This window comes from Lathamus discolor, chromosome 1 (genome assembly GCF_037157495.1).
Source record: "Lathamus discolor isolate bLatDis1 chromosome 1, bLatDis1.hap1, whole genome shotgun sequence".
Lineage (NCBI taxonomy): Eukaryota > Metazoa > Chordata > Aves > Psittaciformes > Psittacidae > Lathamus > Lathamus discolor.
In genome coordinates this window covers 81,494,729-81,519,173 of record NC_088884.1, presented here as the reverse complement: position 1 = coordinate 81,519,173, position 24,445 = coordinate 81,494,729, and the positions used below count along the sequence as shown (strand labels likewise).

Genomic DNA, 24,445 nt, shown 5'->3' with positions numbered 1-24,445 from the left:
GAGTAAAACATACAAAAGCAGCTCCAGGGGATAGAAATGACTATTAATTAGCCTGGCTGGTTTCCTGGGAATTCCCCAGCCTCAGTATGTGCTGTCCATTTACAAGTTACTTGAACAGGGACTGCTGAGGCATTCACGTTTTTAAAATTAGGCAATGACAGCCACTCCTTTAAATGGCTCTCCTCGGTGCCTTTAGCACGCTGTACCAGAATATAAATCCCACAGCAATCCCATCAATGCATGTTTTATTTCTCAAGTCTGTATAAGCAAAAACTCCAGCAGTTCACTTCAGTGCAGAATTTGCCAAACAGGCTCACTGGAGGAACTCCAGCTATCACCTCTCCAGCTCAAGGGCACCTCTAAAGCGCCAATACATATATACACACAATTTACAGAGTAATAACAATACATGATCTAAACACGGCCGTGAGTGGAAAGATGGGCTTTGCTCGGGTGTGTACCAAGTGTCTCCAAGCACTATTGCCACAAGGCGGCAGCAGTACACCAGGCAGGAGCTGAAGAGCCGCCATTCACTCAAGTCGCGATCTACGGATCTTCTTCTGCCAGCTTCAACAGTTCACAACTTAGTTTCACCCAGAGCAAATACAGTCGGCATTGCCATAAAACAAGCAAGTTAATTATTAGATGAAAAGTGACTGGACACATCTAATTTAAACTAGTCACTTCTCCTCGAATATGGTATAGGAGGAAAATTTTCCCACAACACCGAGTTCTCGGCCACAAAAAGCTTAAAAAAACCCTCATTGAAATGATGAGTTATACCAACAACAAAAGTCACTGTTTTCTCCCCTGCTGTGTATAAACGGGTAATTCCCCAGCTATATCAGTGAAACCCTGGCTGGCAGCAAGAACAAAAAGTATGGACCGACTCAAAGAACCTGGACTAATGTTAACTAATAATTTATTGACAGAATCTTATAATTCAGAAGAACTGAGAATCCACTTGAAATCTTACAAGAGGGGCAGCTCTTCAAAGAGGCTAACAGTAGACTCTTTCTAGTCTTCCTATGTTAAGGAGGGAGAGATGTTTCTACACAGCAGGAAAATCTGGCTTCATTAGGCATTGGTGTAAGAGGGGGATAGGTTGTAGTGAAGAGAGACATGTATCTTGGGGTCATAGTAAAAAGACATGGGGTCATTCTTTACCTGCTGGAAACAGCAGCTCTCAGAGCACCTGCCCTGAGTCATTTCAGGAATAAGTCATGGATTGTTCAGAACAGGAGAGTGAGGAAGCAAACAAGAAAATAAGTTAAAAAGGAAAGCAGAGTTAGGAAGCGATCCCATATCTGAACCAGGTGACTAGTGTGGACAGATAACACATTTTCTGCACATTTATAAGATAATTTGTTCTAGAATATCTTCCTCAAAATACAGCATGCATGAAACAGAAGCACACTTTGAATACACTTAGAGAAAACACACCTGTATACACACATGTATTCAACACATAGGTCAACTACACTCAGACTGCACAGCAACATCTAAAGGTCATATATCTACCACACACCACACAAACTCCATGCAAAAACTTTAAAATGCTTGGCACATACTGTGAAGAGTATTACAAAATAGATCTGTGAGAGAAACAGGCAAAGCGAGGTGGTTAGTGCAAAATGAAAGATATTTTCTCAATTTGAGGCCAGGAAATAAAAATATTTTTTTTCTAATGCACTCATTTTAACAGGATCTTATTAAAGAGCTTGGACTATGTTTTTTCACCATGGAATAGTTTCCAAACCTCTCACACAAGACACACATACTCCAAAAATGCAGCCTCTAATTAAATTATGACCAGAGAGAAAAAGCACAGGATCCTGGGCTGCATCTCTCCCACATAACCTGAGTCGCTTGAAAGTTAAGCATTTAGTCAGAATTACTCATTTTGGTTCCTTCTACAGCCAGTGGAGAGGCAGAGAAGCTCATCTCACCCTAGGAAAGGTGTTGTTGCTTGCCCACTGAGGGTGGCTCCTGCTCTGTTAACTACTGAAGAAGTTTAGATAAGACAACTAAATGCTTAGATGGATACGTACCCTTCTGCTGGTAAAGTAAGATGAAATGAAAACCATGGTTCAATTCTCACACCCGATTATGGCCTTACTTTATGGGGTCAGTACATATAGGTGGCAAGGAATAAATTAAGCAAGATGTTATACAGAGATATATGTATGCATTTATCCACATTCAACATTGCACAGACATGTTTTGTTCACTGATTGTGCAAGAAATGCCTTGCTATTAAAAATGCAGTTGAAGTGTGGGTGTCAAAGTACACTTACTTCCATCTGTATATTCTCCAAGAGCAGAAACAGAAAAAGGAATAATGAATTAATGAATTAATACACAATTTGAATCAATGTCTCAGAAAACTAAAAACATCTAGACATTCCCAGTAAAACTTGTTTCATACAAATGTATTAAATGATTCTTGGGAATTTTAAACTGATTGTTAGATGTCATGTGACAGAAAGTGTTGTAAACTGATACATAACAAAACTCTTCTAAAAAAAACAAGTCAAGAATGAAAAGGAATAAGAAATGCTCACAGAAAACAGAAATCCCTCTATTATAATTTTGCCTCATGCCCAACAGGTGGAAGAATCTAATGGAAAGCCATTTGTAGTGACAGTACCTAGGAGTAAAGAGGCTTTTCCTCCCCAAGTGGCTCATGTGTTCTTTTGCTTCATTAAGCAGCACCTGTGCAGTGCACCAGTTTACTCCAGTTTACCCGTCAGACTAGAGGTGCTGCCGTCAGCATCGGAGATGGGGGAGAAACAAATGTCACAAATTGTGTTCTTACCACTCTATCTTCCCTCTGCTGCAAGAGTTGCTTATCTAGAAAGAACGGATTGTGTGCAGTCTCTTTCCAGTCACTGCTCCAGCTGTCAGGTACTGAGAGCATAATGAGATAGGACAAGACAGGTCTTTAAGAAAAAAGAAATCTCAAGCCCTGAAAAGTCCCATCTTCTGGCCCAGCTGTTAGCATTGCCTTGCAGAGAGTGCAGGCTGCTGCATCAGCCCGTGTTTCCCAGGAGACATTTTCCACAATGACAGGAGATACCGCAAGCCCCCAGCCTCCTGCCGAGCTTCCCCCCATCAATGCCTAACAGCTTTTGCATTCCTGTAGTGGTGGAGCTCGCCCCCCAGAGGAGATTTAGTACCGAAGTATCCTGTTCTCTCCTGGTTAACCTAAGGGATCGTTAGACAAGAAGTCAGTAGCACTTCCTCGCAAAGAAAACATGAGGAATGAACTTGTCTAAAAAGGAAAATGAACAAAGATTATGCGGGAAATCTCATTCTTCTACTGCAGCACCATTTGTGTGAACTAAACCAGTGAAAGCATGAGCTAGAGCAGGATGGGAGAGCAGCAGATGTTGTTCCAGTCTTTGTCCTTATAAAATAAACCAAGAGAGAGGGCAGAGGTTGAACAGAGGTTTGGTACTGCTGCTATTGCCCACAGGGACCCCACCAGCCCTGAGAAATCCAAGCTGCTTCTGTCCCTGAGCTAGTGATGAACTTTCCATGCTTCCTTTTCACTGTGCCCTCAGAAGGCACCAGCCCTCATGCTGTCACTGGGAAGACTTCATGCTGATGTGATAGTTGTGCTGAAGTAATGTCTCAAGTTTCAGTGAAATACTGTCTTTAACAGTTAAAACAACAGGACCTGTCAACACTGTGTAGGCTGTGATTTATTAGAGGCCTGGCAGTAGTTCTTTCTAAATATATATGTATTACGCCTGTGTTTTTACACCTACACTTACATAGGTACGTCCATGAGCCATGCAATACATGGAGATCGGTTGCACATCTTGGTGTCTCAATTCTGAATCTGCATGTCCTGCTGGGCCATGCCCTGCCTGATGGATAAATGAATGCAGTGTCCATAAGCAGTTAATATGCCACACTGCTTTTCAGTTTATCTCCCTTCTTTCCTTTGTTCTTCTAGTTCACTTAGTAAACAGCATGCCCTACTTTCCTTATCTAAGTTAATCCCAGGAACTTCTTTTTCTTCCTCAAAACTTATCACATCAGGAAGGACAAGGAAGGAGAAAAAGATGCTATGCCAGATCATGATCTAAAAGAAGTCAGAATGTGCACATGTATCATACAGTATTTTAATACTGAACCTCCCTTTTTCATTATTAATTCCACCCACCCACAGTTGTGCATTTAGGGTTCTCACATGACTCATGACACATCTAACCAGATGATACATTCATGAAGAGAGAAGATATGTGCCAGATGCTTTACAAGTCAAAAGATAACTTGGGAAGCGCATAACAGACAATGAGAAAGCTGTGCACCAGCCAGGTTATACCAGCCTGAGAAGTCTGTCCAAACGAAAGGTAATGAAATATCCTGTCTTCTAAAAGCTGAAGTTTGACATTAAATTTGACATTAGGTTATTAAAATGATATTATTCTCTCCTGAGCTATTGATCACAGAAGGCCAAGAAACAGTTTAGGGCGTGAAGTTCAACAGCATTACATATCTATTCTGGCCACCCACAGACATTGGATGAAATACATACAGTGTGACCAATTTCCCAGAGATAGAAACAGAGAAAAAATGTGTACAGTTGCATGTATCAAGTTTTGTAACAAAAAACTTCTACCTTAAAAGACATAAAGCCCAGCATCAATTATCACCATTAAAAAAAAAAATGGACCTTGGATGTTTAAAGACATTTGGAAAATTCCAGTTTTCCTCTAAAAAAACACTTAGAATAGTAGAATAGTATAGCACTGGTTCAAAAATTTTCTGAAAGCTATTAACCTCCTGCCAAATCCAGTGTTTTTCCCACTCTCCCCAAAATTATGATCTATATATTACGTGTTTTGAAGTATAATTTCTTTTCTTCTGAGTCATCTGTGAACCAGAGCTCCAAATACATGTCATAAATGGCATCTAAATGAACACAAAGAAGAAGAGAAAGCCCTCCCAGGAGGGCTGGGAAGAAGCTGTACATTTATAGTGTTTGTTATTGAAATGATCTTTTGCAATCAAAATGGCAAGACCATTTGCTCCTATTATCCAATAGGAGCATGTTATAAAGCTTGGCAACCTTCATTTAGAGCTATATTCATTTTGTCATTGTATTTCAGGTTCAAATGTATCTGAGAAGTCAAAGGCAAGTTCCAGTCAAAAGCATTTGGACACTGACTGTATTTGCTAGAACTGAACCCAAAATAGCACAGGGCTGAAGCTCCAGATTGGTTCAAAGTGTAGCTCACTGTGACCAGAAATGTCATTTTGACCAAATGCAGTCTCTCACTCAACAAAAACAGTTCTTAATCCCATGGAGATCCACTTCATGGTTCAAGGAGTTCCTACCTGACAGCCTCCTGCTTGATCCCTTTTTCTCTTCGTGCCCACTAAGGGACATTTTTCTTGACAAACACTTTGGATTCTTAAATGATTAATGACACAAAATGAGAAAAGGAAAAATAGTTGAAAACAATTAATAGATCTGTAGTTAGAGCTTGAGCTGAAAAGGCAAGTGGACTGAATACCAAAACAAAGTTCCCAGTAATTTCAGTGGGGCCAGGATTCCTCGTCCATGCTGAAAGGCCATTTAATTGATTTATCTGACTTTCAGTATAATACAGGCCACAGAAGACCACTTAGAAATTCCTGCAGCAATAGAAGTTTTTTTTTCCTGTTATGTAAGAAAATGAAATCCAGCCCAGTACTTCTACATGTTATTTTTAGGAGAATTAAACATAAACTAGAACTCCCACGTGAGGCAGTTTCAATTAATGATGATTAGGCTGCATACATTTAAAGACAAAGTAAGCTGGCAAGGAAGAAAGTAATTATGGATGTGGAAGGAGAGTGAGAACATTTGTGATCTTTATCTACTCCGGCTCACAAAGTACTCCTATAATAAATTAACATTGAAAAATAACACAGTAATACAGCTCTAAGATTCCAAAATAATTTTATCTTGAAGGTGAAGGTCCTTTTTGGGACATTTTTCATCAACAAGAACCAGTAAACAGTCTAGATTCTGTTTTTATAAAGGATCTCTAATTTTCAATCATTCCAATGAACAAAGCTTTCCGCAAAACATTTCAGGCTAAGGTTTATTTCAGAGCGTTGTCTCAGGTCTGATTTCAAGTATTTCCACATTGCTTTGATTTCTGGCTGTTGGTTTGGCCTGCAACCCCCATTATCTTTTATGTACTGTATAGAAATTAGCAGGGAGGTTACCTTGAGAGATGAGCCTTTAGGACTGAAACATTTAAATGGCTTCTTGTCTTCAGATACACCATCTTCTGGCATTTTTTGACGTTTCTCAGCAGCTTCAGCCCTTCTCCTTTCAATTTCTTCCTTCATCCTCCTCTTTTCCTCCTTATAAAAACATGAAAGGTCACTTACTCTTTCAGAAACTACATTACCATTACATGGCTTTGCAGTCCTGCAAACATTTACCACATTTTCTAAGAACAGATTTTTATGCCAGTCAAAGAAGTTCAGTGACCTCTCTGAAACCTAGCAATGTATTGCTACTTATATATCACAGTGTTAAGGAAGTAGGAAAGAGAGCTAGTTGGTGCTGCTTTAATGTCTCCTCACAGTGAAATCACCGTATTTTTGCCATGTAGTGCTACCAGCGCCATATAAAGAGAGAAGAAAAAGCACATTTATAAAACCATTCAAATTCAGTTTCTCTATATCCTCATGTATCATGATTTTACTGTTCTGTCCATCTACTCTGGCACTTGTGCCAATGTTAAGAATATGTCACAAGGAAAAATCAATCGGTGCCCCAAAACTGTGAAGACTAAATGCTTACATCTTTTCTTCCAAAGACAGAACATCAATTTTTACTTCATAAGCTATTAGTCAAACCAGAAGCCCTCAAAGCATAACCATTGTAACCAGTGGGCAGCAGGATCTGACCCACAAGGTACAGTTTTACTGTAAATATCTTGGCATATTAAAAGCAATTGGCATTCAGCTGCCAAACACTATTATTATTCATCTACTATTTGTTTTTCAAACAAGTAAGATTCCTAAATGGTGCACCAGAGATTTGGAAATCCTATTTATAGAGTCCCTTGGCAGAGGAAGTACAAGCAAACAGATGTGCTTGGGTACTCAATATTTAAATAGACAAGAATGTCTTCCTAACGAGATGTAGCCCATCATACCTATATATAACATTAGCATTCCAGCTCATCTGCAGCAGATAAACGTTTACATATGCTTTGTAATTCAATTTGTGTAATATCAAAAAGACACCCCAAATAAATTAAGAACTCTGTGGCTATAACACTGTTCCCGACATTTTGCATCCCAAATAAGATGAAAAATTCACAGCTATCACAGATTAAATCCTGACTCAGGAAGACATATATTAGAGCCCTTTATTTCCTGAGGCTAAAACTGTTAAGTTTCTTTCTACCCTGGATGACTGTATGTTTTATTTTGTGTGTGACCCATCTATGTGCTGTGGTCACTTGATATCAGATATGGTATACTCCTAGTTAAATCTGAAGGCTAGAAACAGGATGGTTTTAATGCTGGGTAGTATATTCAAAATCAAGGTCTGTTGCAACAAACCATCTCCTGACAGATGCTAAGAAACAGCAGTGCTCAGAAGGGAACAAAACCCAGAGGGCCCAGAAAAAGGGTACAATTTGAAGTAAAGGTTCAGCAGCAAATCCACACACACCATTACAACCAAGAAGCAGCAGCACACTTTGGCCTGAATGTATGGTTGGTTTTGGTCATGTTTTCCTTGTTCCATGCTCATTCCTTGCCCAGGGAGGCTGTGAGTGCTGCATCCCTGGCGGTGTTCAAGGCCAGGTTGGACGAAGCCTTGTGTGGGATGGTTTACTGTGAGGTGTCCCTGTCCATGGCAGGGGGGTTGGAACTAGATGATCTTGAGGTCCTTTCCAACCCTAACTATTCTATGATTCTATGAAGAGGCTCCCATGGCCTCATTCTGCCCTTTTGTTAAATACAGACCCATTGACCTACAGCCTCTTCTTTGCTTTAAAATGTCTTTACAGACACCGCTGTAAAGTGTTATTAGGTAATGCAAGGCCAGTGGAAGTAAAGCAGTAACAAGGGAATAAAACCAGAATCCAATACTTCATATTTTGTACTTACCTCCTCTCTGACTTTCCTCTCAGCCTCCTCCTGCTTCTTTTTCTGCTCCTCTTCCTCCAGGATTTTTCGGCGCTCCTCCCGCCTTTTCTTCAGTTCGTCAAGCTCTGCTGCCGCCTCCTGCTGCTTCTCCTTCAGCTTCTCAAGCTCATCGTTCTCGCCTCGGCGACGGCGCTGATCTTCAAGCCGCTTTGCAACCTCAGCCTGAGAGCCCAGCTTTGCTTCCTCGGCATTTGTGGTCCCTTTCAAATTGGAACGTCTGGGGAAAAAAATTAAATGGAAGGTGATGCAACATGGGTTTTGCCTTCCTCTGGCCAGATCCACCCGCTGCCATGCACTCAGAAACAACATGAGAGCCTGTCACTCAAAGATATTGCCTTATAAGATCTTTTGCTCTTTGCAAACTATGACGGGCCCCAGACATTTTCATCAGGAGTTAGTAAGCTGGGATACTGAAAGGAGCACCTCTCCCACCCACTGCCAGTGAGGAAAGAGTCTTTCATGTGTTTGTGTGCACAGGAGGTTGCACCACCCTACCTGAGAACTCAGGCCAGCTCCATTTTTAGGAGAATTCAGTAACTGAGTTTGAAATATTTGACATATCATGCAACTTCAGCAAGAGGAGTTGTATCTCATCAGCATCTGTATGGTATACAGTAAACTAAATTTCACACCTTTGCTCTGCAGTATACAGAAGAAACACTTTCAAAAGCCTATTACACTCCATACAGACAAAGCAGTGGAAAGCCATAACTCCTCTCTGATGATTTTAAATGAGATAAATTTACATATAAAAGTCACATAGCAAAAATATTATGCTATGTTCTGTGTGATGGAAGACGCACTAATCCTTTGCTTTCAAAGGCAAGTTTTTATAAACCCTGTAAAAAAAGAGAAGCATCTTTGGGGACCAGCAAATTACTTGGGGAAAGCAGGATATAAGAGCAGGAAGGGAATCTTACAGCTTCAGCAGTGTTTTAAAAATCTAAAAAGGGTCCTACCTAACCTATAACACTTAATCACTCTAACTTTCTCAGCCTGTATGAACAGAAAGGCTCATCAAACATTTTCCAAGGAAAGTATGACTTTTTATTAAAGAATTGGAAATTATGCATTAATGGCAACTTTCTAGAGGAGAAAACCAGAAGTTTTCAACCAGCTTTAATATCTGAGGCAGAAAGAATGAATAACTAAAAACCCTAAGCCCCAAATAACTTAAATAGGTGAAGTATATACTTTCAACAGAGTCAGATAGCATCACCTAGTTAAATAATTACCACATCAGTGTTTAGACAAATGGCTTCTCCCTGGCTGCATTTAATATACTGCTGACAAGGAGATAGATACCTAAGAGACATCAGCTATTCACAAGAGAGAGAAAGGGAATGTACGTATAGATTAAAAAAAAACCCACTTTCTTCTCTGTTCTGTTGGCATTTGAAAAAGCTGGATATTAACGGCTTCATTAATGCAACCAGAGGGTTGCAGAGTATAATATCACAAAATGGTACAAATTAAGCATTCCAACAATAACAGTAACTTTTAGAGACAATGAGATTAGAGATGACAACATGAAGAACAAATATCATACAAATTTGCAATCTGGTGAATCATACCCAGTCCTACAAAAGAGCTCTTCATTCAGATAGATACCTCATCTAGAAATTAACCATAAGACACAGGCTGTAGGACCAGAGCTGAATTACCTGTGGTTTCAATATCACAATAGAATATACAAACACAGCGTTCTTTGCCCCCACATGGTGTTAACAAACTGGATTAAATTCAACTCTAGCACAACATGCATGATTTAGGAATTTTATCATTAAAAAAAATATATGGTAAAATAACATAACCAGATTGATGCTATTATATGAATTCTGCTGCTGTACTTCAGCTGTGCAAGTTTATAATTTCAGTAGTAGGACCTGGCAATTATTTTGCAATGTGCTTACTTTGTTTTACAAAGTCTTGTCTATGCAAGAGTGCAACATCACAAAGCAAAGCTAAGGAAAAAAAATGATGCAGAGGTCTGAATGTGTGTGCTTCCAGTACACTTTTATGCCCAATTTCTTCACTTAGAGTTACAAGTACACTATATGTATTTCCCTAATATCACCTTATCACAATCCATTTCTGCTCTAGGCCCTATTCCCAAATGTAGTTTTGCAGTGAAATCACTTAAAACATGAAAGTAGAACTGCAGGATCACCCTCTGCCATAAGCATCAAGTTAATGTAAGTGGACATGAATAAGAGCTTGCGTCAGGTAATGACACCTAATTAAAGAAAGGAACTCATGCTTTTTAATGAGAAATACATATACAACTAACTAAATCATTGTGAGAAAACATTCGAAACTTTATTTGAAATTTCATTTGGCCCATTCAAAAACAAAGTGAGTACCAATACCTGAGGTGTGAGGTATGATTTTTGGTGTCCAGCCTGAAATACCTCTGATTCAGTTTGCAGAGATACTGGGAAACCAAAATGTTCCACAAGCCTCTAATAAAGCACTAAATATTTCTAAGGTTCCAGTGCATCTATCCTTCATGGGCCATGAGAAATCCCTGGCTATTTTAAGGCCTTCCTGCTTCATTGCAAGGGAATGGCCTTTATAGCAAACATCCTAAGAACTTCACTATTTTTTTTCCTTCTTTTTTTTTTTTTCTCTTGGTCTCTGAAATCTCTGTTGCCAGCCCACCCAGACCTGCAAGATTTAGGCCCAAAGAAGATGCAAGAGCTCACTCCTGATAGACATAATGATACCTCTGGTGAGAGCAAATACTCAGCCCTCAGAATTAAGAGAACTAAAACCATAAATTTACCAAGATTCTCTTAATAAATAGCCACCCCGGTTTATATCAGCACAGAAAAAAGGTTAGGCCTCAGTGACTTCAGTGCAGGCAACCTCAATAAAATTAACAGCTACTCTCAGCTTTCAACTAACAAAAGCCAAAGGTAGAATCTAGTCTTAACATTTTTGTTTGGAGACTTCAGGTCTTACAAAGAAGAACATTTAAATTTTATAGCTTATTTTATTCTAATGCTGCTTTATTCTCATATTTTATTCTCAGGACTTCCCCTACTGCTTCTGCACAAACCAAAATAGCAAACAATAAACTGGCAGTAATTCTCTTTATTTTCCTCCACCTCCCAAACTCTTATGTTTTCAACAGATTCTGGGAATCTCTGTTCTCTACTGTCGACATTGGGAAATGAGTATTGAGATGCTGGGTGGAGGAAGAGTTTCGTAATCACCTCTTTGGTGCTAAGAAATAAAGTTGGTTGCCAGATTTCAGACAAAGAGGAAAAGGAAAGAAGTGGTTTGTGGGAGCCAAAAATGTTATAACAATGTGAAAAAACATATTACGTCATATTTAGGACTTTTGCAGTGCTATATGAGAATAGGGAGGAAGGCAGGTGGGAGGGGAGATGGGAAAGGGAAGCCATAAAATGAGGGTTTATTCTGTATTTCTCTTACTGACTGACGTAGAGAAACAAGACACAGATAAGAATTTTCTCTAGCCTCCACTACCCTATTCAGTTCTCGGTTCTCACCACTGACAGTTGGCCAAATTACATGCTTCCTAACTAGTATCTGATATGTTCATGTAAAAACAAGAAGATAGTTCCAAACAAAGCCCAGCGACGTGGGTGCAGTTCATTAGAAAATAAGCCAAGAGCCTTAATTCATACCTAATAACCCAACGAACAGTAGAGCCTCTGCTGATGTTGCCAGCCCAAGCCTTCTACTCAGATGATAAAAGGCTATTAAAAAGGCTTCTTTCCACATTTGGGAAATCATAGAAGAAAAACAGAAAAAGGAAAAAAAGGAGTGGAAATTCAAATCTGCATGTTGCCAGTAAGACTTGTCTCCCACAGGAAATAAAGCAAATGAAAACACAACCAACATATTTTTAGAAAACCATTCTCATGTTATTGATGATGTGACCCAAGTCATGAAGCAGGACAGTTCTGAGTAAGGCAAATTTCCTGCTATTCCATGTCTATCTCTGTTTGTCTTTTGGCCTTAGGGCATGGTGTCTCCAGGGACTTTTGAACTGCATTTTATTCTGAGAAAGTTTGTTTTCCCCGGAACAATCACAAAGGGAATGCTGAGATGCAACAGCAAATCCCATGCATAGATTTCTCAAAGTCTCTGGAGAGCTTAACCTTTTTTTTTGCCTCTGTCAGTGTAAAAAGAGGAGGAGAGGTGCAGAAGAAAACAAAAATAATCAGATTTCCAACCTATTCTTTCCTGGTTTTCTGCTAAAAATAGGAACTTTTGCTCTGCTTTGTGTATCCCCTCCTTTTAGCAAGCACAATCTTTCTTTAATAAAATTTTCACTAATTTGCTCCTTTCATTGAATTTCCCGGTATAGCCGTAAAGCCGTTTTTTGAAAATAAAAATCAAAATTTGATAGATCTTATAAAAAGACAAAAATTAGAACATTTTGGCTAGGAGAGGATTTCACCTAACTGAAAAATCACTTATAGAGAAGCCATTAATTGTAAGTTTTGCCTTGAAATCAATAGAGAAGCTCTTTCAAGAGTTAGGAACTGGATTGTTCTCCATATTGATATGAAGTCTGATTAAAAGCAGGTGGGAAATTGGAAATAGGTTATGTCAGGAAAGGTTGAGATCTGACTTAGAAAGTTAAGAGAGCACAAAATCTGAGCTGTTGTCATTATTGGCCTCTGTGAAGATATTAGAAATAAATGTCCTTCAAGGAAAGAAAACCCCAGCAGAGCAAAAATCAGCCACTAGTCTCTACTGAGGGAGCAATGCTATTCATATCTGCTTTCTGTACTTCATTTTGTTACCACAGCAATGTGCAGGCAGTTCATTATAAAATAGGCCAAGAGCTTTACTTCATACCTAGCAACCAATGAACACTAGAGCTTCTGATATTGCCAACCCAAGCCTTCTACTCAGCAGCTACAAGGCTATTAAGCAGAAACCAAGAGATGGCCCCCTGCCCTGCTATAGCATAAGCAAGACTAATGCTTACTTGGAACTTACCCAAAAGCATTCTCAGTAGATTTAAGTTTTGGGGCAGTGAGTTCACGTTCTCCATTCTGTGCCTTTTGTTCAGGAATTCCCTTCTTACGTTCCCAGATGCTTTTCATTTCTTCTTTGGGTGCTTTTCCTTTATCTTTGTCATCTTTTACCTGCTCAGGAGATACCATGAATCATAGAACAAAAACAAAAAACAAACAAACAAAAAGTCACAATGAGGCATTCTAGATAAGAGCTGAGGAATACAAATTTCTTGGTATTAATGATTAACTAAGTGAATGTCTTTAAAATGTTTATGGGGTTTATGGCAGTAGTAGTCTGTAAAGCTCTAAACTGACCAACCACCACTCTGCTGTCCTGATCTGAATTCAAGATGAAAACATACTGAATAAAATAATCAGTCTTCTGGGAAAGTTTGTTGTGGTCATGGGACTATGCTACCATATTGCTTCATGCTGTAACTGCACCCCACTGAGGGAACCCAACCATCTTCCCTCCTGTTGCAGTATGATTCACCTGTTGCCTACTACGATTCTGAATTGCAAACTCTTTGGGACTATGCTTGTCCATGCACTCCTGGTGCAAGGTTTAGAGCACTGGTGCAATAAAAATAACATATAACCTTCACCAATTGTCAGGCTTGCTCGACAAAGTTCACACCCTTTCCCCTGTCACAGCAGATGGATACTTCATTATTGCAAGAATAATGGCCAAAACACAAAATTATCTTCACATCATAGTAAAAGTCACTGACAAAATCCACAATCCTACCATGGGCTAGCCATGGACAGTATTATCACACATGAATATTTAATCCTATGCAAAAGCTTTGCCCTATAAGTCTTAATAGTAATCAAGTATTAGTGCTTAGATTTCACTCTCCAGTATTCCTTCAGAGTTATGAGCTTGAAGTATTTATCAATGCAACAGATGGCCTGATCCCAGCAGGATGAGTCATGGCTAGATACTGATAATAGGAGGAGAATATGGATTGATTTAAATTCTTTATTCTCAGATGGAATTATTCCCATTCAGACTACTAGGCTAAGTAAACTTTCAACAGCAGCAGATGAAACATTTACCTCCAAATTTATTTTTTTCCCCCTATCTGCCATGTTGGAGGAATATTCCATCTGGCAAGCCAGAAATACCTTCTGTGAAAAATCATGTGAAGACCTTTAGAAAAAAATAAACAACTTTTTCCCCTGCAAATTGGTTGCCATCCCATTTGCTAGCTAGAAAGAAAATGAACTTCCATAACAGTCTTATCTGCAACAAGAACTTCTGGAGATGTAATAACTTTACCAAGAAAGGATCAGTTCAGATTTGCCAAGGTCAATGTCCTCCTCAGGCATTGAATTAAGCTGCTGAGTGAAGTTCCAGTGTCAGTCAGAGGTGATATGACAGACGATGCCAAGGTGGCACGCACTACAAGGTCATACTGGGTGGTTAAACTACTTGAGCAAATTTGCCACTGCTGAGGGATGCTGGGGACAGCTTACAGAAGCATTTGCTCTGTCCTGAGAATCTGGTGCAGATTTTCCCCACCCTCTCCTGCCAACAGGCTTTAGCCTTGACCTGGCAGAAGCACCCTGACAGACAATAGGGGAGTTCATTTTCCATGACCATGCATTCTTTGGCTATGATGCTGTAACTGCTAGCAAACAAGGCCGTTATTACTAGCAGCCTCAAGGAATGGTTTCTGTTTTCTAGGAGCTGGGTTGAGACAGCCAGGGCTATTCATTGAGCCTAATGAATGCCATCAGACAGCAACATCTTTTGGATACTCCAAAATAGGGGCAAGATTGCAGCTTGTCATCACATCCATAGGAAAAATCCCTGCTTCCTGTTAGCAATCTCCTGACCCTTCAGTCCCAGTCACGGTGATACCAAAATCAGCAATGTTGATTGTTGCAAGATTTTGCATGCCAGGATGTCTGTGTTGGGATTTTGAGAGCATAGGATTTCCTCTGCTGATTTTCATCTAGACCCTTCTAGGTCTCATTAGAAAGCCAATACTTCCAGCTGCCTGATGTATTGAAGTCCCCTGGGGAGAGTCATATCTCTTACATCTTAATTAAAATCAGTGAGAAAACTAATATTAAAACAATATAGCTTAAAAAATAACAGTTTAAGAAATAACATTTTAGAAGCCAGTAGGACTTACGGTAATGTGTCTGTATTTGAGAAAATATTTAACACAGCTCATCCTCTTTGTTAAAAAATATCATAAACCAAGATATTCTAGAAACATTTCACAGCTTTTGGGCCCAATCCATCTACTAAATTTAATGTCAAAACAGAGATTGACTGGCACAGAAGCAGAAACCATTATGTCCTATTCCCAAGGCAAGAAACAGAAAAAGTCACTTCCCTTGCCTCAGTGTTTCCTTAAATTACAGGCTAATTCAGCAGGAGCTGCATTCAGTAAAGAGGACTAGACTGACACCCATTGGAATAGACAGGTGGTATTACCTGAACTGAAGACAGTTCATATGCTCTCACAGATCTTGACCATCAAGTCAAGATAGAACATGACCAAGACCATGTTTAGCTAATTCCCACCTTTATCTATTTATATTTTCATCTTTCTCTACACTGCTTCTTTCCTGTTAGGGTGTTATGCAAATATTTGAGAGTTGAAATTTCTGAATCTAGAATTTGAACACCTTCAGACCACAGTGAATCACTTACTGAGTTTGGGGCCATTTGGTAAATATAATTCTTTATTTGGGCTCAATTACTTGGTGACTTAAAAGATGTGGGCATCTGGGTTTGGGGCTTTCATTTAGAACCAACTACCATACCCAGATACCATGAGAAAAGCAACTGTTGCAGCACGTCTAGCCAAACTGGAATCAGGAAATACCAGGAGTCTCACATCATGAGAAAGCTTGTTCTTATGAACTTTCCAGGCCATTTTTGAGAACCAAAAATTGTGGGGCAGTTCAGAATAGGAGACAGATTTCACTTGCTAATTTGATCAAAACCTGAATTTTGAGGGCCAGATTTTGGTCACATTAAGAAAGGACATGTGCTTGTGTTGCACAACTACAAAAGCAAAATCCGATTATGTAGGTACATTGTGTCCCCTCAGGTTCTTGTTCATGATATACTGCCATTCTTGTGACTGCACAGAAGGTTCAGAAACAGGCCACATTGAATTTGTATGTCCTTGAAGAGGTGGAAGGAGTGGAAATGGGAGCCTGATCTTGACTTGGAGCCTGAGGTTGATGATTTTTCTTCACAAGCCAAGAAGCAACAACTGAGATTTTCAAAACTGAGCAAAACACTTTGAATGCGCAGTTTGATGTGTATGTAGGAGATTTACCTTTCAGTGGATTGGTATTTAGCAATGCCCTTAAAGTGAGACTTTTAAATTATCTCAGCTTGAGCAACCAAAAATTGAAGCACTAAAATCGCAAGTAACTATTAAAAATCAATTTCCTGGAACAATTAAGTCCTGTGGCTTCAGTTTTAAAGCATGATGAGGGCTCCAGTGAGGGTTGACTGAGCTCCACATAATCACAAGCAGGATGACTGTGTCTCAAGTCACCCCTAAAATCAATATTTGGGGTTAGTTACAGCCTCCTTTTTATATTTAGTTATAATATTCGAAGATCCTGTTCAACAATGAACTGAACTGAAATGAAAGCCAATTCTGTCTTATGAAGAACTCTTAATATAATCCATTCCTTATTATTTGCACAGCTCTTCTCTCTGCTTTTGCAATTGGCTTAATTTAGAGTGATTGCTTTTTTTTTCTAGTGGACTATTCTGAAGCACCTCCATTAGGTCATATTTAAATCCTCCCCTTTCTAGAGTAACTTATTCTAGTATTCTAAATCTCTCTCCCTGTTCATTAGGAACATTTATTCTAATCATCTTCATGACTTCATTTGCCTTTTCAACCTCACGTGTACCTTACTCAAAATATGATAACTTGGATGATCAAAACAGACAACTTGACATAAAATCTTGTGACATGATTTGTCCTCATCACTCTCTGAGGGTGAGCTAAGCATCTACATCACTTTCCAAATTTATCCAAAAACTAAAGACGCTGGACCAGATCCTCTATAACCCTCAATGCTCCCAAGCAGCTTGACAGGCAGCAAGCTGCCTGTTGCTAGATCTATGTACTGTGGCTCCCTTTATGCTAGACAGACCTGGCTGAACACAAATGGGTCTAAACCTCTGAAGGCCCGACCAATCTCAATGTCTGATTAGAATCACAGGGTATTTTGATACCTGCTGCACTGAACCAAAAGCACAGTTGCTACACAATATTGAATATGGCTCCCTGTATCCAGCTGCAACCTGAAGAGTAGATGGTCCCCAAATCTTATCTACTTACCATACAGTAAAACACCATGGCACCAGCTCCTGCGTTTACAGTGGAAATGCAATGCAGGAATTTTTGTAGATTTTCTCTTTAAAACAAAAGAAGAATCTTGGGTATGTACAGTTTGTATCATGGGGCATTGCAGTTTGGGGGAAAATCATTAGTTAAGGTAGTCAGGTAGCCAAAGGATCTAAATTATTATTATTATTATTATCAGAGTAGATCTCAGTCATAGGGAAAAAGTTCACAGTAAAGTGGGAGGAAAACAAGAAAGGATGATTAGTTGATACAGCCTTGAAAAATTCATCCCTAGGGAGCAAACCATCCTTGCATTATTGACCAAACTGACTTTCCTGAAGTATTTGTTCTAAGACAAACAGGACTGGGTTCTAAAGTCCCAAAAGAACAAAATACTTAAGCATTTACTTCATTTTAAGCACATAAGTAGCTCCATCCCTATTTATTTCAGTAGATTTACCTATGTCCTTGAAGTGAAGCAAATGCTTAAGTACTTTACTGTACAAGCAACTTCCAGTGATAGGTTCTTACTTATTTTCTTATCTCAAGTTTCCCTTCACCACCTAAATCAAAGGCTTACAAGTTACCTGATCTTTTTTGGAGGTAGGTTGGAGCTTCTCATCTGGCAACTTTTCCTTTTTATCTTCCACTTTAACCTCTTTTTCTTCCCCCTTTGTTTTTGGGGTTTAAATAATTTATTTCTTTTTAATATGAAAACATAGCTTCCATTTGCACTTCTGTTTCTCCACACTGTGTTCATGTACCAATCCGGTGTGCACACCTTCATCATATGCTGCTGTGTCCACATCTGCATGTGCAGTTGTGCTCCCCCCACCCTCTCCAAATGCTTCCATTCCCCCATTTGGGCCTTTCTCCCTTGTGTGGCATCATGCTCACATGTCCCAGCAGAGCACCCTCTCTTGTGATTGCATTTAGCACACACAGTCACCAGGTGCTCATAGTATTTTGTGCCAAGACGTGCCTGCCTCCACCTCATGTGTTACTGCATTAGGCCAGTTTATAGCAGCTGGGAAAGAAGGCAGCAAACATGCAAAGGTCTGAACATGCAAGGCTTTCTTTCAACAGTGGAGTGAGGTCAGGCACGCTGTGCACTACATTACTGGAAAGCAGAGGTAAGGAGCTTGTTTTAAAAGAGAAAGAGCACAAGTATTAGTCATTTCAGTGCAGGAACAGATCTGTGAGGAAATTCCAATTCAATCTTTTTCTTTTTTTTTTAATTTGCATTACATTTCTCACAAGCCACAGGTGTCTTATTTTGGTGCAAAATGTTTACTGTACCTGTTTTCTTATCAAAGCTGCTTGAGGTTTTTCCTCTTGTGCTTTCTTCTCTTTTACCTGTTTATCTTCTATTTTCTTTTCTTCCAACTTTTGTTTTTCATTTAATTTTTCTGCTTCTAGCTTAGCCTTTTCTTCAGCTGCCCTCTTTTCCTCTTCTGCCTTAGCCCTTTCTCTTTCCTCAGCTGCCCTCTTCTCCTCTTCTGCTTTAGCCCTCTCCTCAGCTGCCCTCTTCTCCTCTTCCGCTTTAGCCCTCTCCTCAGCTGCCCTCTTCTCCTCCTCCGCTTTAGCCCTCTCCTCAGCTGCCCTCTTCTCCTCTTCCGCTTTAGCCCTCTCCTCAGCTGCCCTCTTCTCTTCTGCCTTAATCCTCTCCTCCTCTTCTGCCTTAGCCCTTTCCTCAGCTGCCTTCTTTTCCTCCTCTGCTTTTAACCTTTCCTTTTCTTCTGCCTCAAGTTTCTCCCTTTCTTCTGCTTTCTTCCTTTCTTCCTCAGCCTTTTCCTCATCCCTAAGCTTTTCCTTATCTACAGTATCACTTATACTCTGCTCCTCTTCTGGTACAGCATTTGTATCATTCTCTGCTTTGTGTTCCTCTGCATTTATAGCTAGACTTTTTGTTTCTGCTACCTCTTCTTTATCTGTGGATTTTTCTGCTGTCACATCTACCTGATTTTCCTCTACAGGGGCCTCCTTTGGTTTCTCCTCCTGTACCTCTTCCTTGTCTTTTTCTTCTTTTTTTTCCACGTCTTCCCCATCTTCCCTCCAGTTGTTCCTTTGGTATGATTTGGTAACTGTTTCTGTTTCCTCAATCTCATAGCGTCCTCGGCGTGTTTCAGCTTTTTCTTCTTTTCCCGTGATCTCATTTTCTTCCACATTGTTTACTTCTCTCCTGCTGGGCAGTGACAAGCTCCCATCTGTGATTGTGGGATCAAATTCCTTTTGACGTTCCAGGGCTTCCTGAAGGCGCTTTTGACGTCTCTCCTCCCGTCTTGCCAGTCTCTCCAACAATGCAGCTTCATCATCTGCTCCCCTTGTGGTTGTAGTACTCTTGGTTTCCTCTTCTGTCACACTACATAAAAGTGATAACTTTGCATTAAAAAAAAAAAAAGACCAACAATAAAACACCTTTCTAACAGCATAAGCACTTAGCTGTTTCTGGAAAATCAACTTGCTGTAACATCATTACATGCATGGTTTGAAAATACAACAGGTTGCATATTTTGAAATTTAGCAAAATGCTTCTGCAGATTAATCTTGGCATTTTCATGTGTATATGAATCTGGTGCTTCACAATGTCAGAGCCTGGAAAGGCTCCTTTCCAGGCCATATCCAACAGCTACTGAAGCCCCCAGGACTGTTACTGACCTCAGTAGCCACTGGAATAGTCCTGACACTTGAAGCATCTGAAAAATGAACAGCCCTGAAAAATTCAGCCTCCCCCCGCTGCACCCTGCAGCAGAATACTTGGAGGTCTTCAGCTTGCTTTAAGCAAGAAGCAGCTACTCCTGTTCAGCAACAACATCCATAGACACAGTCCATAATGGAATAAGCTGGTCATTAAGAGTGCAGTGAAGTCGTGATTGTCTCTACAGAGATAATAATCTGTTAGGAAACTGAGTGAGCACAGCACCTCATTTCAGAGATGCTATTCAACACCTGTAGGTGCCAGGACTTTCTCAGTCCCTGCAGGGTTTTTGACTCCTTCAGAATTCAGCTGTTTAATTCTCCTGTGTGCAGGTTTTTTCCTTCTTTCTAGCTTCCCCCACCCCACCCTTGTAAAAAAAGTTTATGATCTAGAATGGGAAATGTTGCTGTTTTCCTGTCTATATCCATTCTCCTTGTCTTTAGTAGAATACTACTTGTGCTCAGTATTAGCTTGATACCACAATGTTTATTTCTAGTCATCAAATCATAGAATAATAGAATAGTTAGGGTTGGAAAGGACCTCAAGATCATCTAGTTTCAAATCCCCTGCCATGGACAGGGACACCTCACACTAAACGATGTCACCCAAGGATTCGTCCAACCTGGCCTTGAACACTGCCAGGGATGGAGCATTCACAGCTTCCCTGGGCAACCCATTCCAGTGCCTCACCACCCTAACAGGAAAGAATTTCCTCCTTATATCCAATCTAAACTTCCCCTGTTTAAGTTTTAACCCATTACCCCTTGTCCTGTCACTACAGTCCCTGACGAGGAGTCCCTCCCCAGCATCCCTATAGGCCCCCTTCAGGTACCGGAAGGCTGCTATGAGGTCTCCATGCAGCCTTCTCTTCTCCAGGCTGAACAGCCCCAACTTCCTCAGCCTGTCTTCATACGGGAGGTGCTCCAGTCCCCTGATCATCCTCGTGGCCCTCCTCTGGACTTGTTCCAACAGTTCCATGTCCTTTTTATGTTGAGGACACCAGAACTGCACACAATACTCCAGGTGAGGTCTCACAAGAGCAGAGTAGAGGGGCAGGATCACCTCCTTCGACCTGCTGGTCACACTCCTTTTGATGCAGCCCAGGATACGGTTGACTTTCTGGGCTGCAAGCACACACTGCCAACTCATGTTCATTTTCTCACAGACCAACAGCCCCAAGTCCTTCTCTGCAGGGCTGCTCTGAATCTCTTCTCTGCCCAACCTGTAGCTGTGCCTGGGATTGGTCCGACCCAGGTATAGGACCTTGCACTTGGCATGGTTAAACTTCAGAAGGCTGGCATCAGCCCACCTCACAAGCATGTCATGGTCCCTCTGGATGGCATTCCTTCCCTCCAGCATATCAACCGAACCACACAGCTTGGTGTCATCAGCAAACTTGCTCTGGGCACACTCAATCCCACTGTCCATGTCACTGACAAAGATGTTGAACAAGACCAGTCCCAACACCAATCCCTGAGGGACACCACTTGTTACTGGCCTCTTCTATCAATTGTGTTATGGCTACTGGGAATCTCGATATATTATTTGTGATTGTATGAAACTGAATAAATGATGGACAGACTGGAAGGCCAGCTCTGCCCACTCAGCTTGTGACAAGTGATGTATCACCCCACACGCTTTTCTGCTGTTTATAGCTGTATGACCCAGACAATGCCCTTACCCAGGTAAGGACTGAGGTCTAGAGGTCTAGCGCTTACTCCCAGCTCCTTGCAGGCAGGTTTCAGCTGCAGCTTGAGGCACCGATCCCACATGCCTTGACATGGCATGTCATCATGGCTTCTATACTATAAGTAGGTCAAAAGATGTAGAGGCTTGTGAGTCCAGATGCTGTCATGCCTGAGGGAATCTGACAGCAGGATGCATCAGAAGTATTACCCTCAATGAGCCCCACCTAAGTTACCCATAGACAGCTCTGAGTACACCCTGTGAATGGGACATGAGCATGGCCTCAAGCCCAGCTTCCGTGACGCTCTCATCCCACTGTGTAGACACAGCCATTTGTGCTCCTCACTGTGCTAGGTCCTTGTCAGAGCAAAGATGTCCTAACCTGGTGCTTAGAATTTAAAACAGACCTCTTCAAAATACTTCTCTACTCTGAAAAAACATTACTGCTGACTTGTAAGTAAACAACTTCAAACGTTTACCTATTTTGGGCATTAACTTCCGATTTCTCCGTTACATCTCCGGATAGATCTCCCTCTTCCTTTTGCCGCAGTCTCTCCTGCCGAGCCCGTCGGCGACGTTCCCTGGCGGCTTCTTCCTCATCATCGTCATTTCTCTGGTAGGACAGCCTGCAACAAAAATAGGGAAACAAAGGGGCTGTAGCATATAGGATGCTGTCACTGAAAAATTACAAAAAGCAGTTGAGCAGGGCACAGTAAGTGTGGCTGCAGTGCCTGCTCCATATGCTGTTTAGAAAATATGCTTTGATGTTGATATGCATAGTTTCAAAGCTTGTTTTTCTTTTCTTTTTCAGAAATGAATTTGACAAAATAGTCACAGTGAGGGCAGCAGCCATACCACACTCTCAGTTTGCTCCTACAAAAAATACCAAAGCCACAAAAGCTCTGTAGCTGAGCAAACATCCTGCCAGACTACACCATGATCCTGCCAGAATGCACACAGCAGCACTTGAGCAGATCACTCAAGCCCATATAATTGAAATAGGACTTAGTCTAGCAGCTTTTCATTAGCCTCCTCTAAAAATCACATGCTGAAAAGGGTACAGTATTCTAAAATTGAAAGCCTAGAAAGCAGAGAGACACAAGTATGACAGCAGCTCTCAGTTGTTGGTTCTGAGTGCCAAACATCTGACACCTACAAAATTTTTGTAAGCCCAGAGCCCTGCCACACCAAATCATGCAAGATCACTGTTGTGATGAAAGCCTACAGCTGAGAACCCATTGTGTTCATCTAACCCAACAGATGATTGCATTTAGCTTCATCTTACTTGAAAAGAAAAGCAAGACATTACAATCCTAATAATCCTGTAGCCCATTCAAATCTTTGCTGAAGTGCATTATTACTGTGTGAGATAAATGCAAAGGCCTGCATTCCTCTTACCTTTTTGTGCAGGGAAGGTGAAATAGAAATCTAACATGTCCCAGACCTTGTCAGGACCTTCATTTACTTTGCTTATGGTCTGATATGTGATGGTTAAGAAGTCACCCTCCTGTAAGTAGTCACACATTTAAGCTGCACAGCCATGCACATAGAGAAAAAAAGAGCTCTGAACAGAGTGAAAGCAAGCACAGTTAAAGCTTGCATTTCAAGGAATTTTTTACAAGGGCAACTAAAACATTAGTCATGAATCTTGCTCTTTGGGTCAAAGACTCTCCAATCACCTTTTTCTGGTACTACTTTTCTTCTTTACTGAGAGAGGGGTGAAAGTACAGGTTCAGCAGAGATTCAATTATCACAATTTTGCTTTAAAAATTAAAAGTGCATGTTAAAAACAATATGGCTAGGCCACTTGCCAGACCTAGAGCACCATTTTCATCATCTCTGCACTGAAGTATTTCATTTTTCTACTTTCGTGCTCCGCTTCAAGAACCTGCAACCTTTTCTTTGTAGAAACAGCTTTTCTCAAAGATGGTGAAAACCATGAGCAGTATGGCCATGAAGGATCACAATAGAGGGAAGAAGAAGAAAGGAAGAAGAAAATCCAAAGCACTACAGGTGATGCAGGGAAGGTAAGGAAAAACACTTCCTGTCATTTATAAGGAATTTAAACAGGATCAACATTTCATTTAGGTCTAGAACAGAAAGCATATGAATATAATAATAAACCAATAGGGTCTTTGATTTGCAGAAGAAAGAGACTCTCTGGAATAAAACTGCATTAGCAAACTGACCACCGAAAGACCACTCGCTAGTAAGACGTTCTGGCTGCAAGAAGCCTATGATCTTTTTAGCTCTGAAGTCCAAAAATAAGGGTACAGGGAGAGGGCACACTGCTCCTAGCCTGTGGCCTCTGGATAGTGGCCAAAACTGATTCAATTCCCAGCGCCTATGGTTCAGGATTTGTCTTTGCAGGGACACCACAGGAGGAAGTAGTTTATCCTGCTCTGGGTACCCACACAAAACACTCCTACACAGCAAAGAGAACAGCCTCTTTTAAAAACCTCTTTAAAATGCCTTCTTAAAACCACCACTTGCTCAGAAAACTAAAAAAGAAAAAAAATATCCTAAGCAAAAAAACTCCC

At 40.6% G+C, this 24,445-nt stretch overlaps 1 protein-coding gene and 1 long non-coding RNA gene across 10 annotated transcripts in view; both read right to left on the bottom strand.

Annotated features, from left to right (window-relative positions):
* The window catches only part of CALD1 (caldesmon 1), a 197,571-nt gene that overhangs the window by 9,884 nt on the left and 163,242 nt on the right, over positions 1-24,445 (bottom strand). For 5 of the 9 annotated variants that reach the window (XM_065683106.1, XM_065683086.1, XM_065683116.1 and 2 more), the window contains 6 exons: positions 22,385-22,531; positions 18,821-19,883; positions 18,109-18,192; positions 13,162-13,310; positions 8,140-8,395; positions 6,232-6,372 (listed from right to left, as the gene is read on the bottom strand). In XM_065683106.1, the coding sequence (XP_065539178.1) occupies positions 6,232-6,372; positions 8,140-8,395; positions 13,162-13,310; positions 18,109-18,192; positions 18,821-19,883; positions 22,385-22,531 (1,840 nt within the window). The remainder of the gene's footprint in view (positions 1-6,231; positions 6,373-8,139; positions 8,396-13,161; positions 13,311-18,108; positions 18,193-18,820; positions 19,884-22,384; positions 22,532-24,445) is intronic. The other 4 variants (XM_065683145.1, XM_065683162.1, XM_065683135.1 and 1 more) reach the window with 3 other exon arrangements.
* On the bottom strand, positions 564-5,413 carry LOC136016262 (uncharacterized). The gene is made up of 3 exons (XR_010613548.1): positions 5,353-5,413; positions 2,819-2,910; positions 564-583 (listed from the first exon to the last, which is right to left on the bottom strand). It is a non-coding gene; the product is annotated as an uncharacterized LOC136016262 (long non-coding RNA).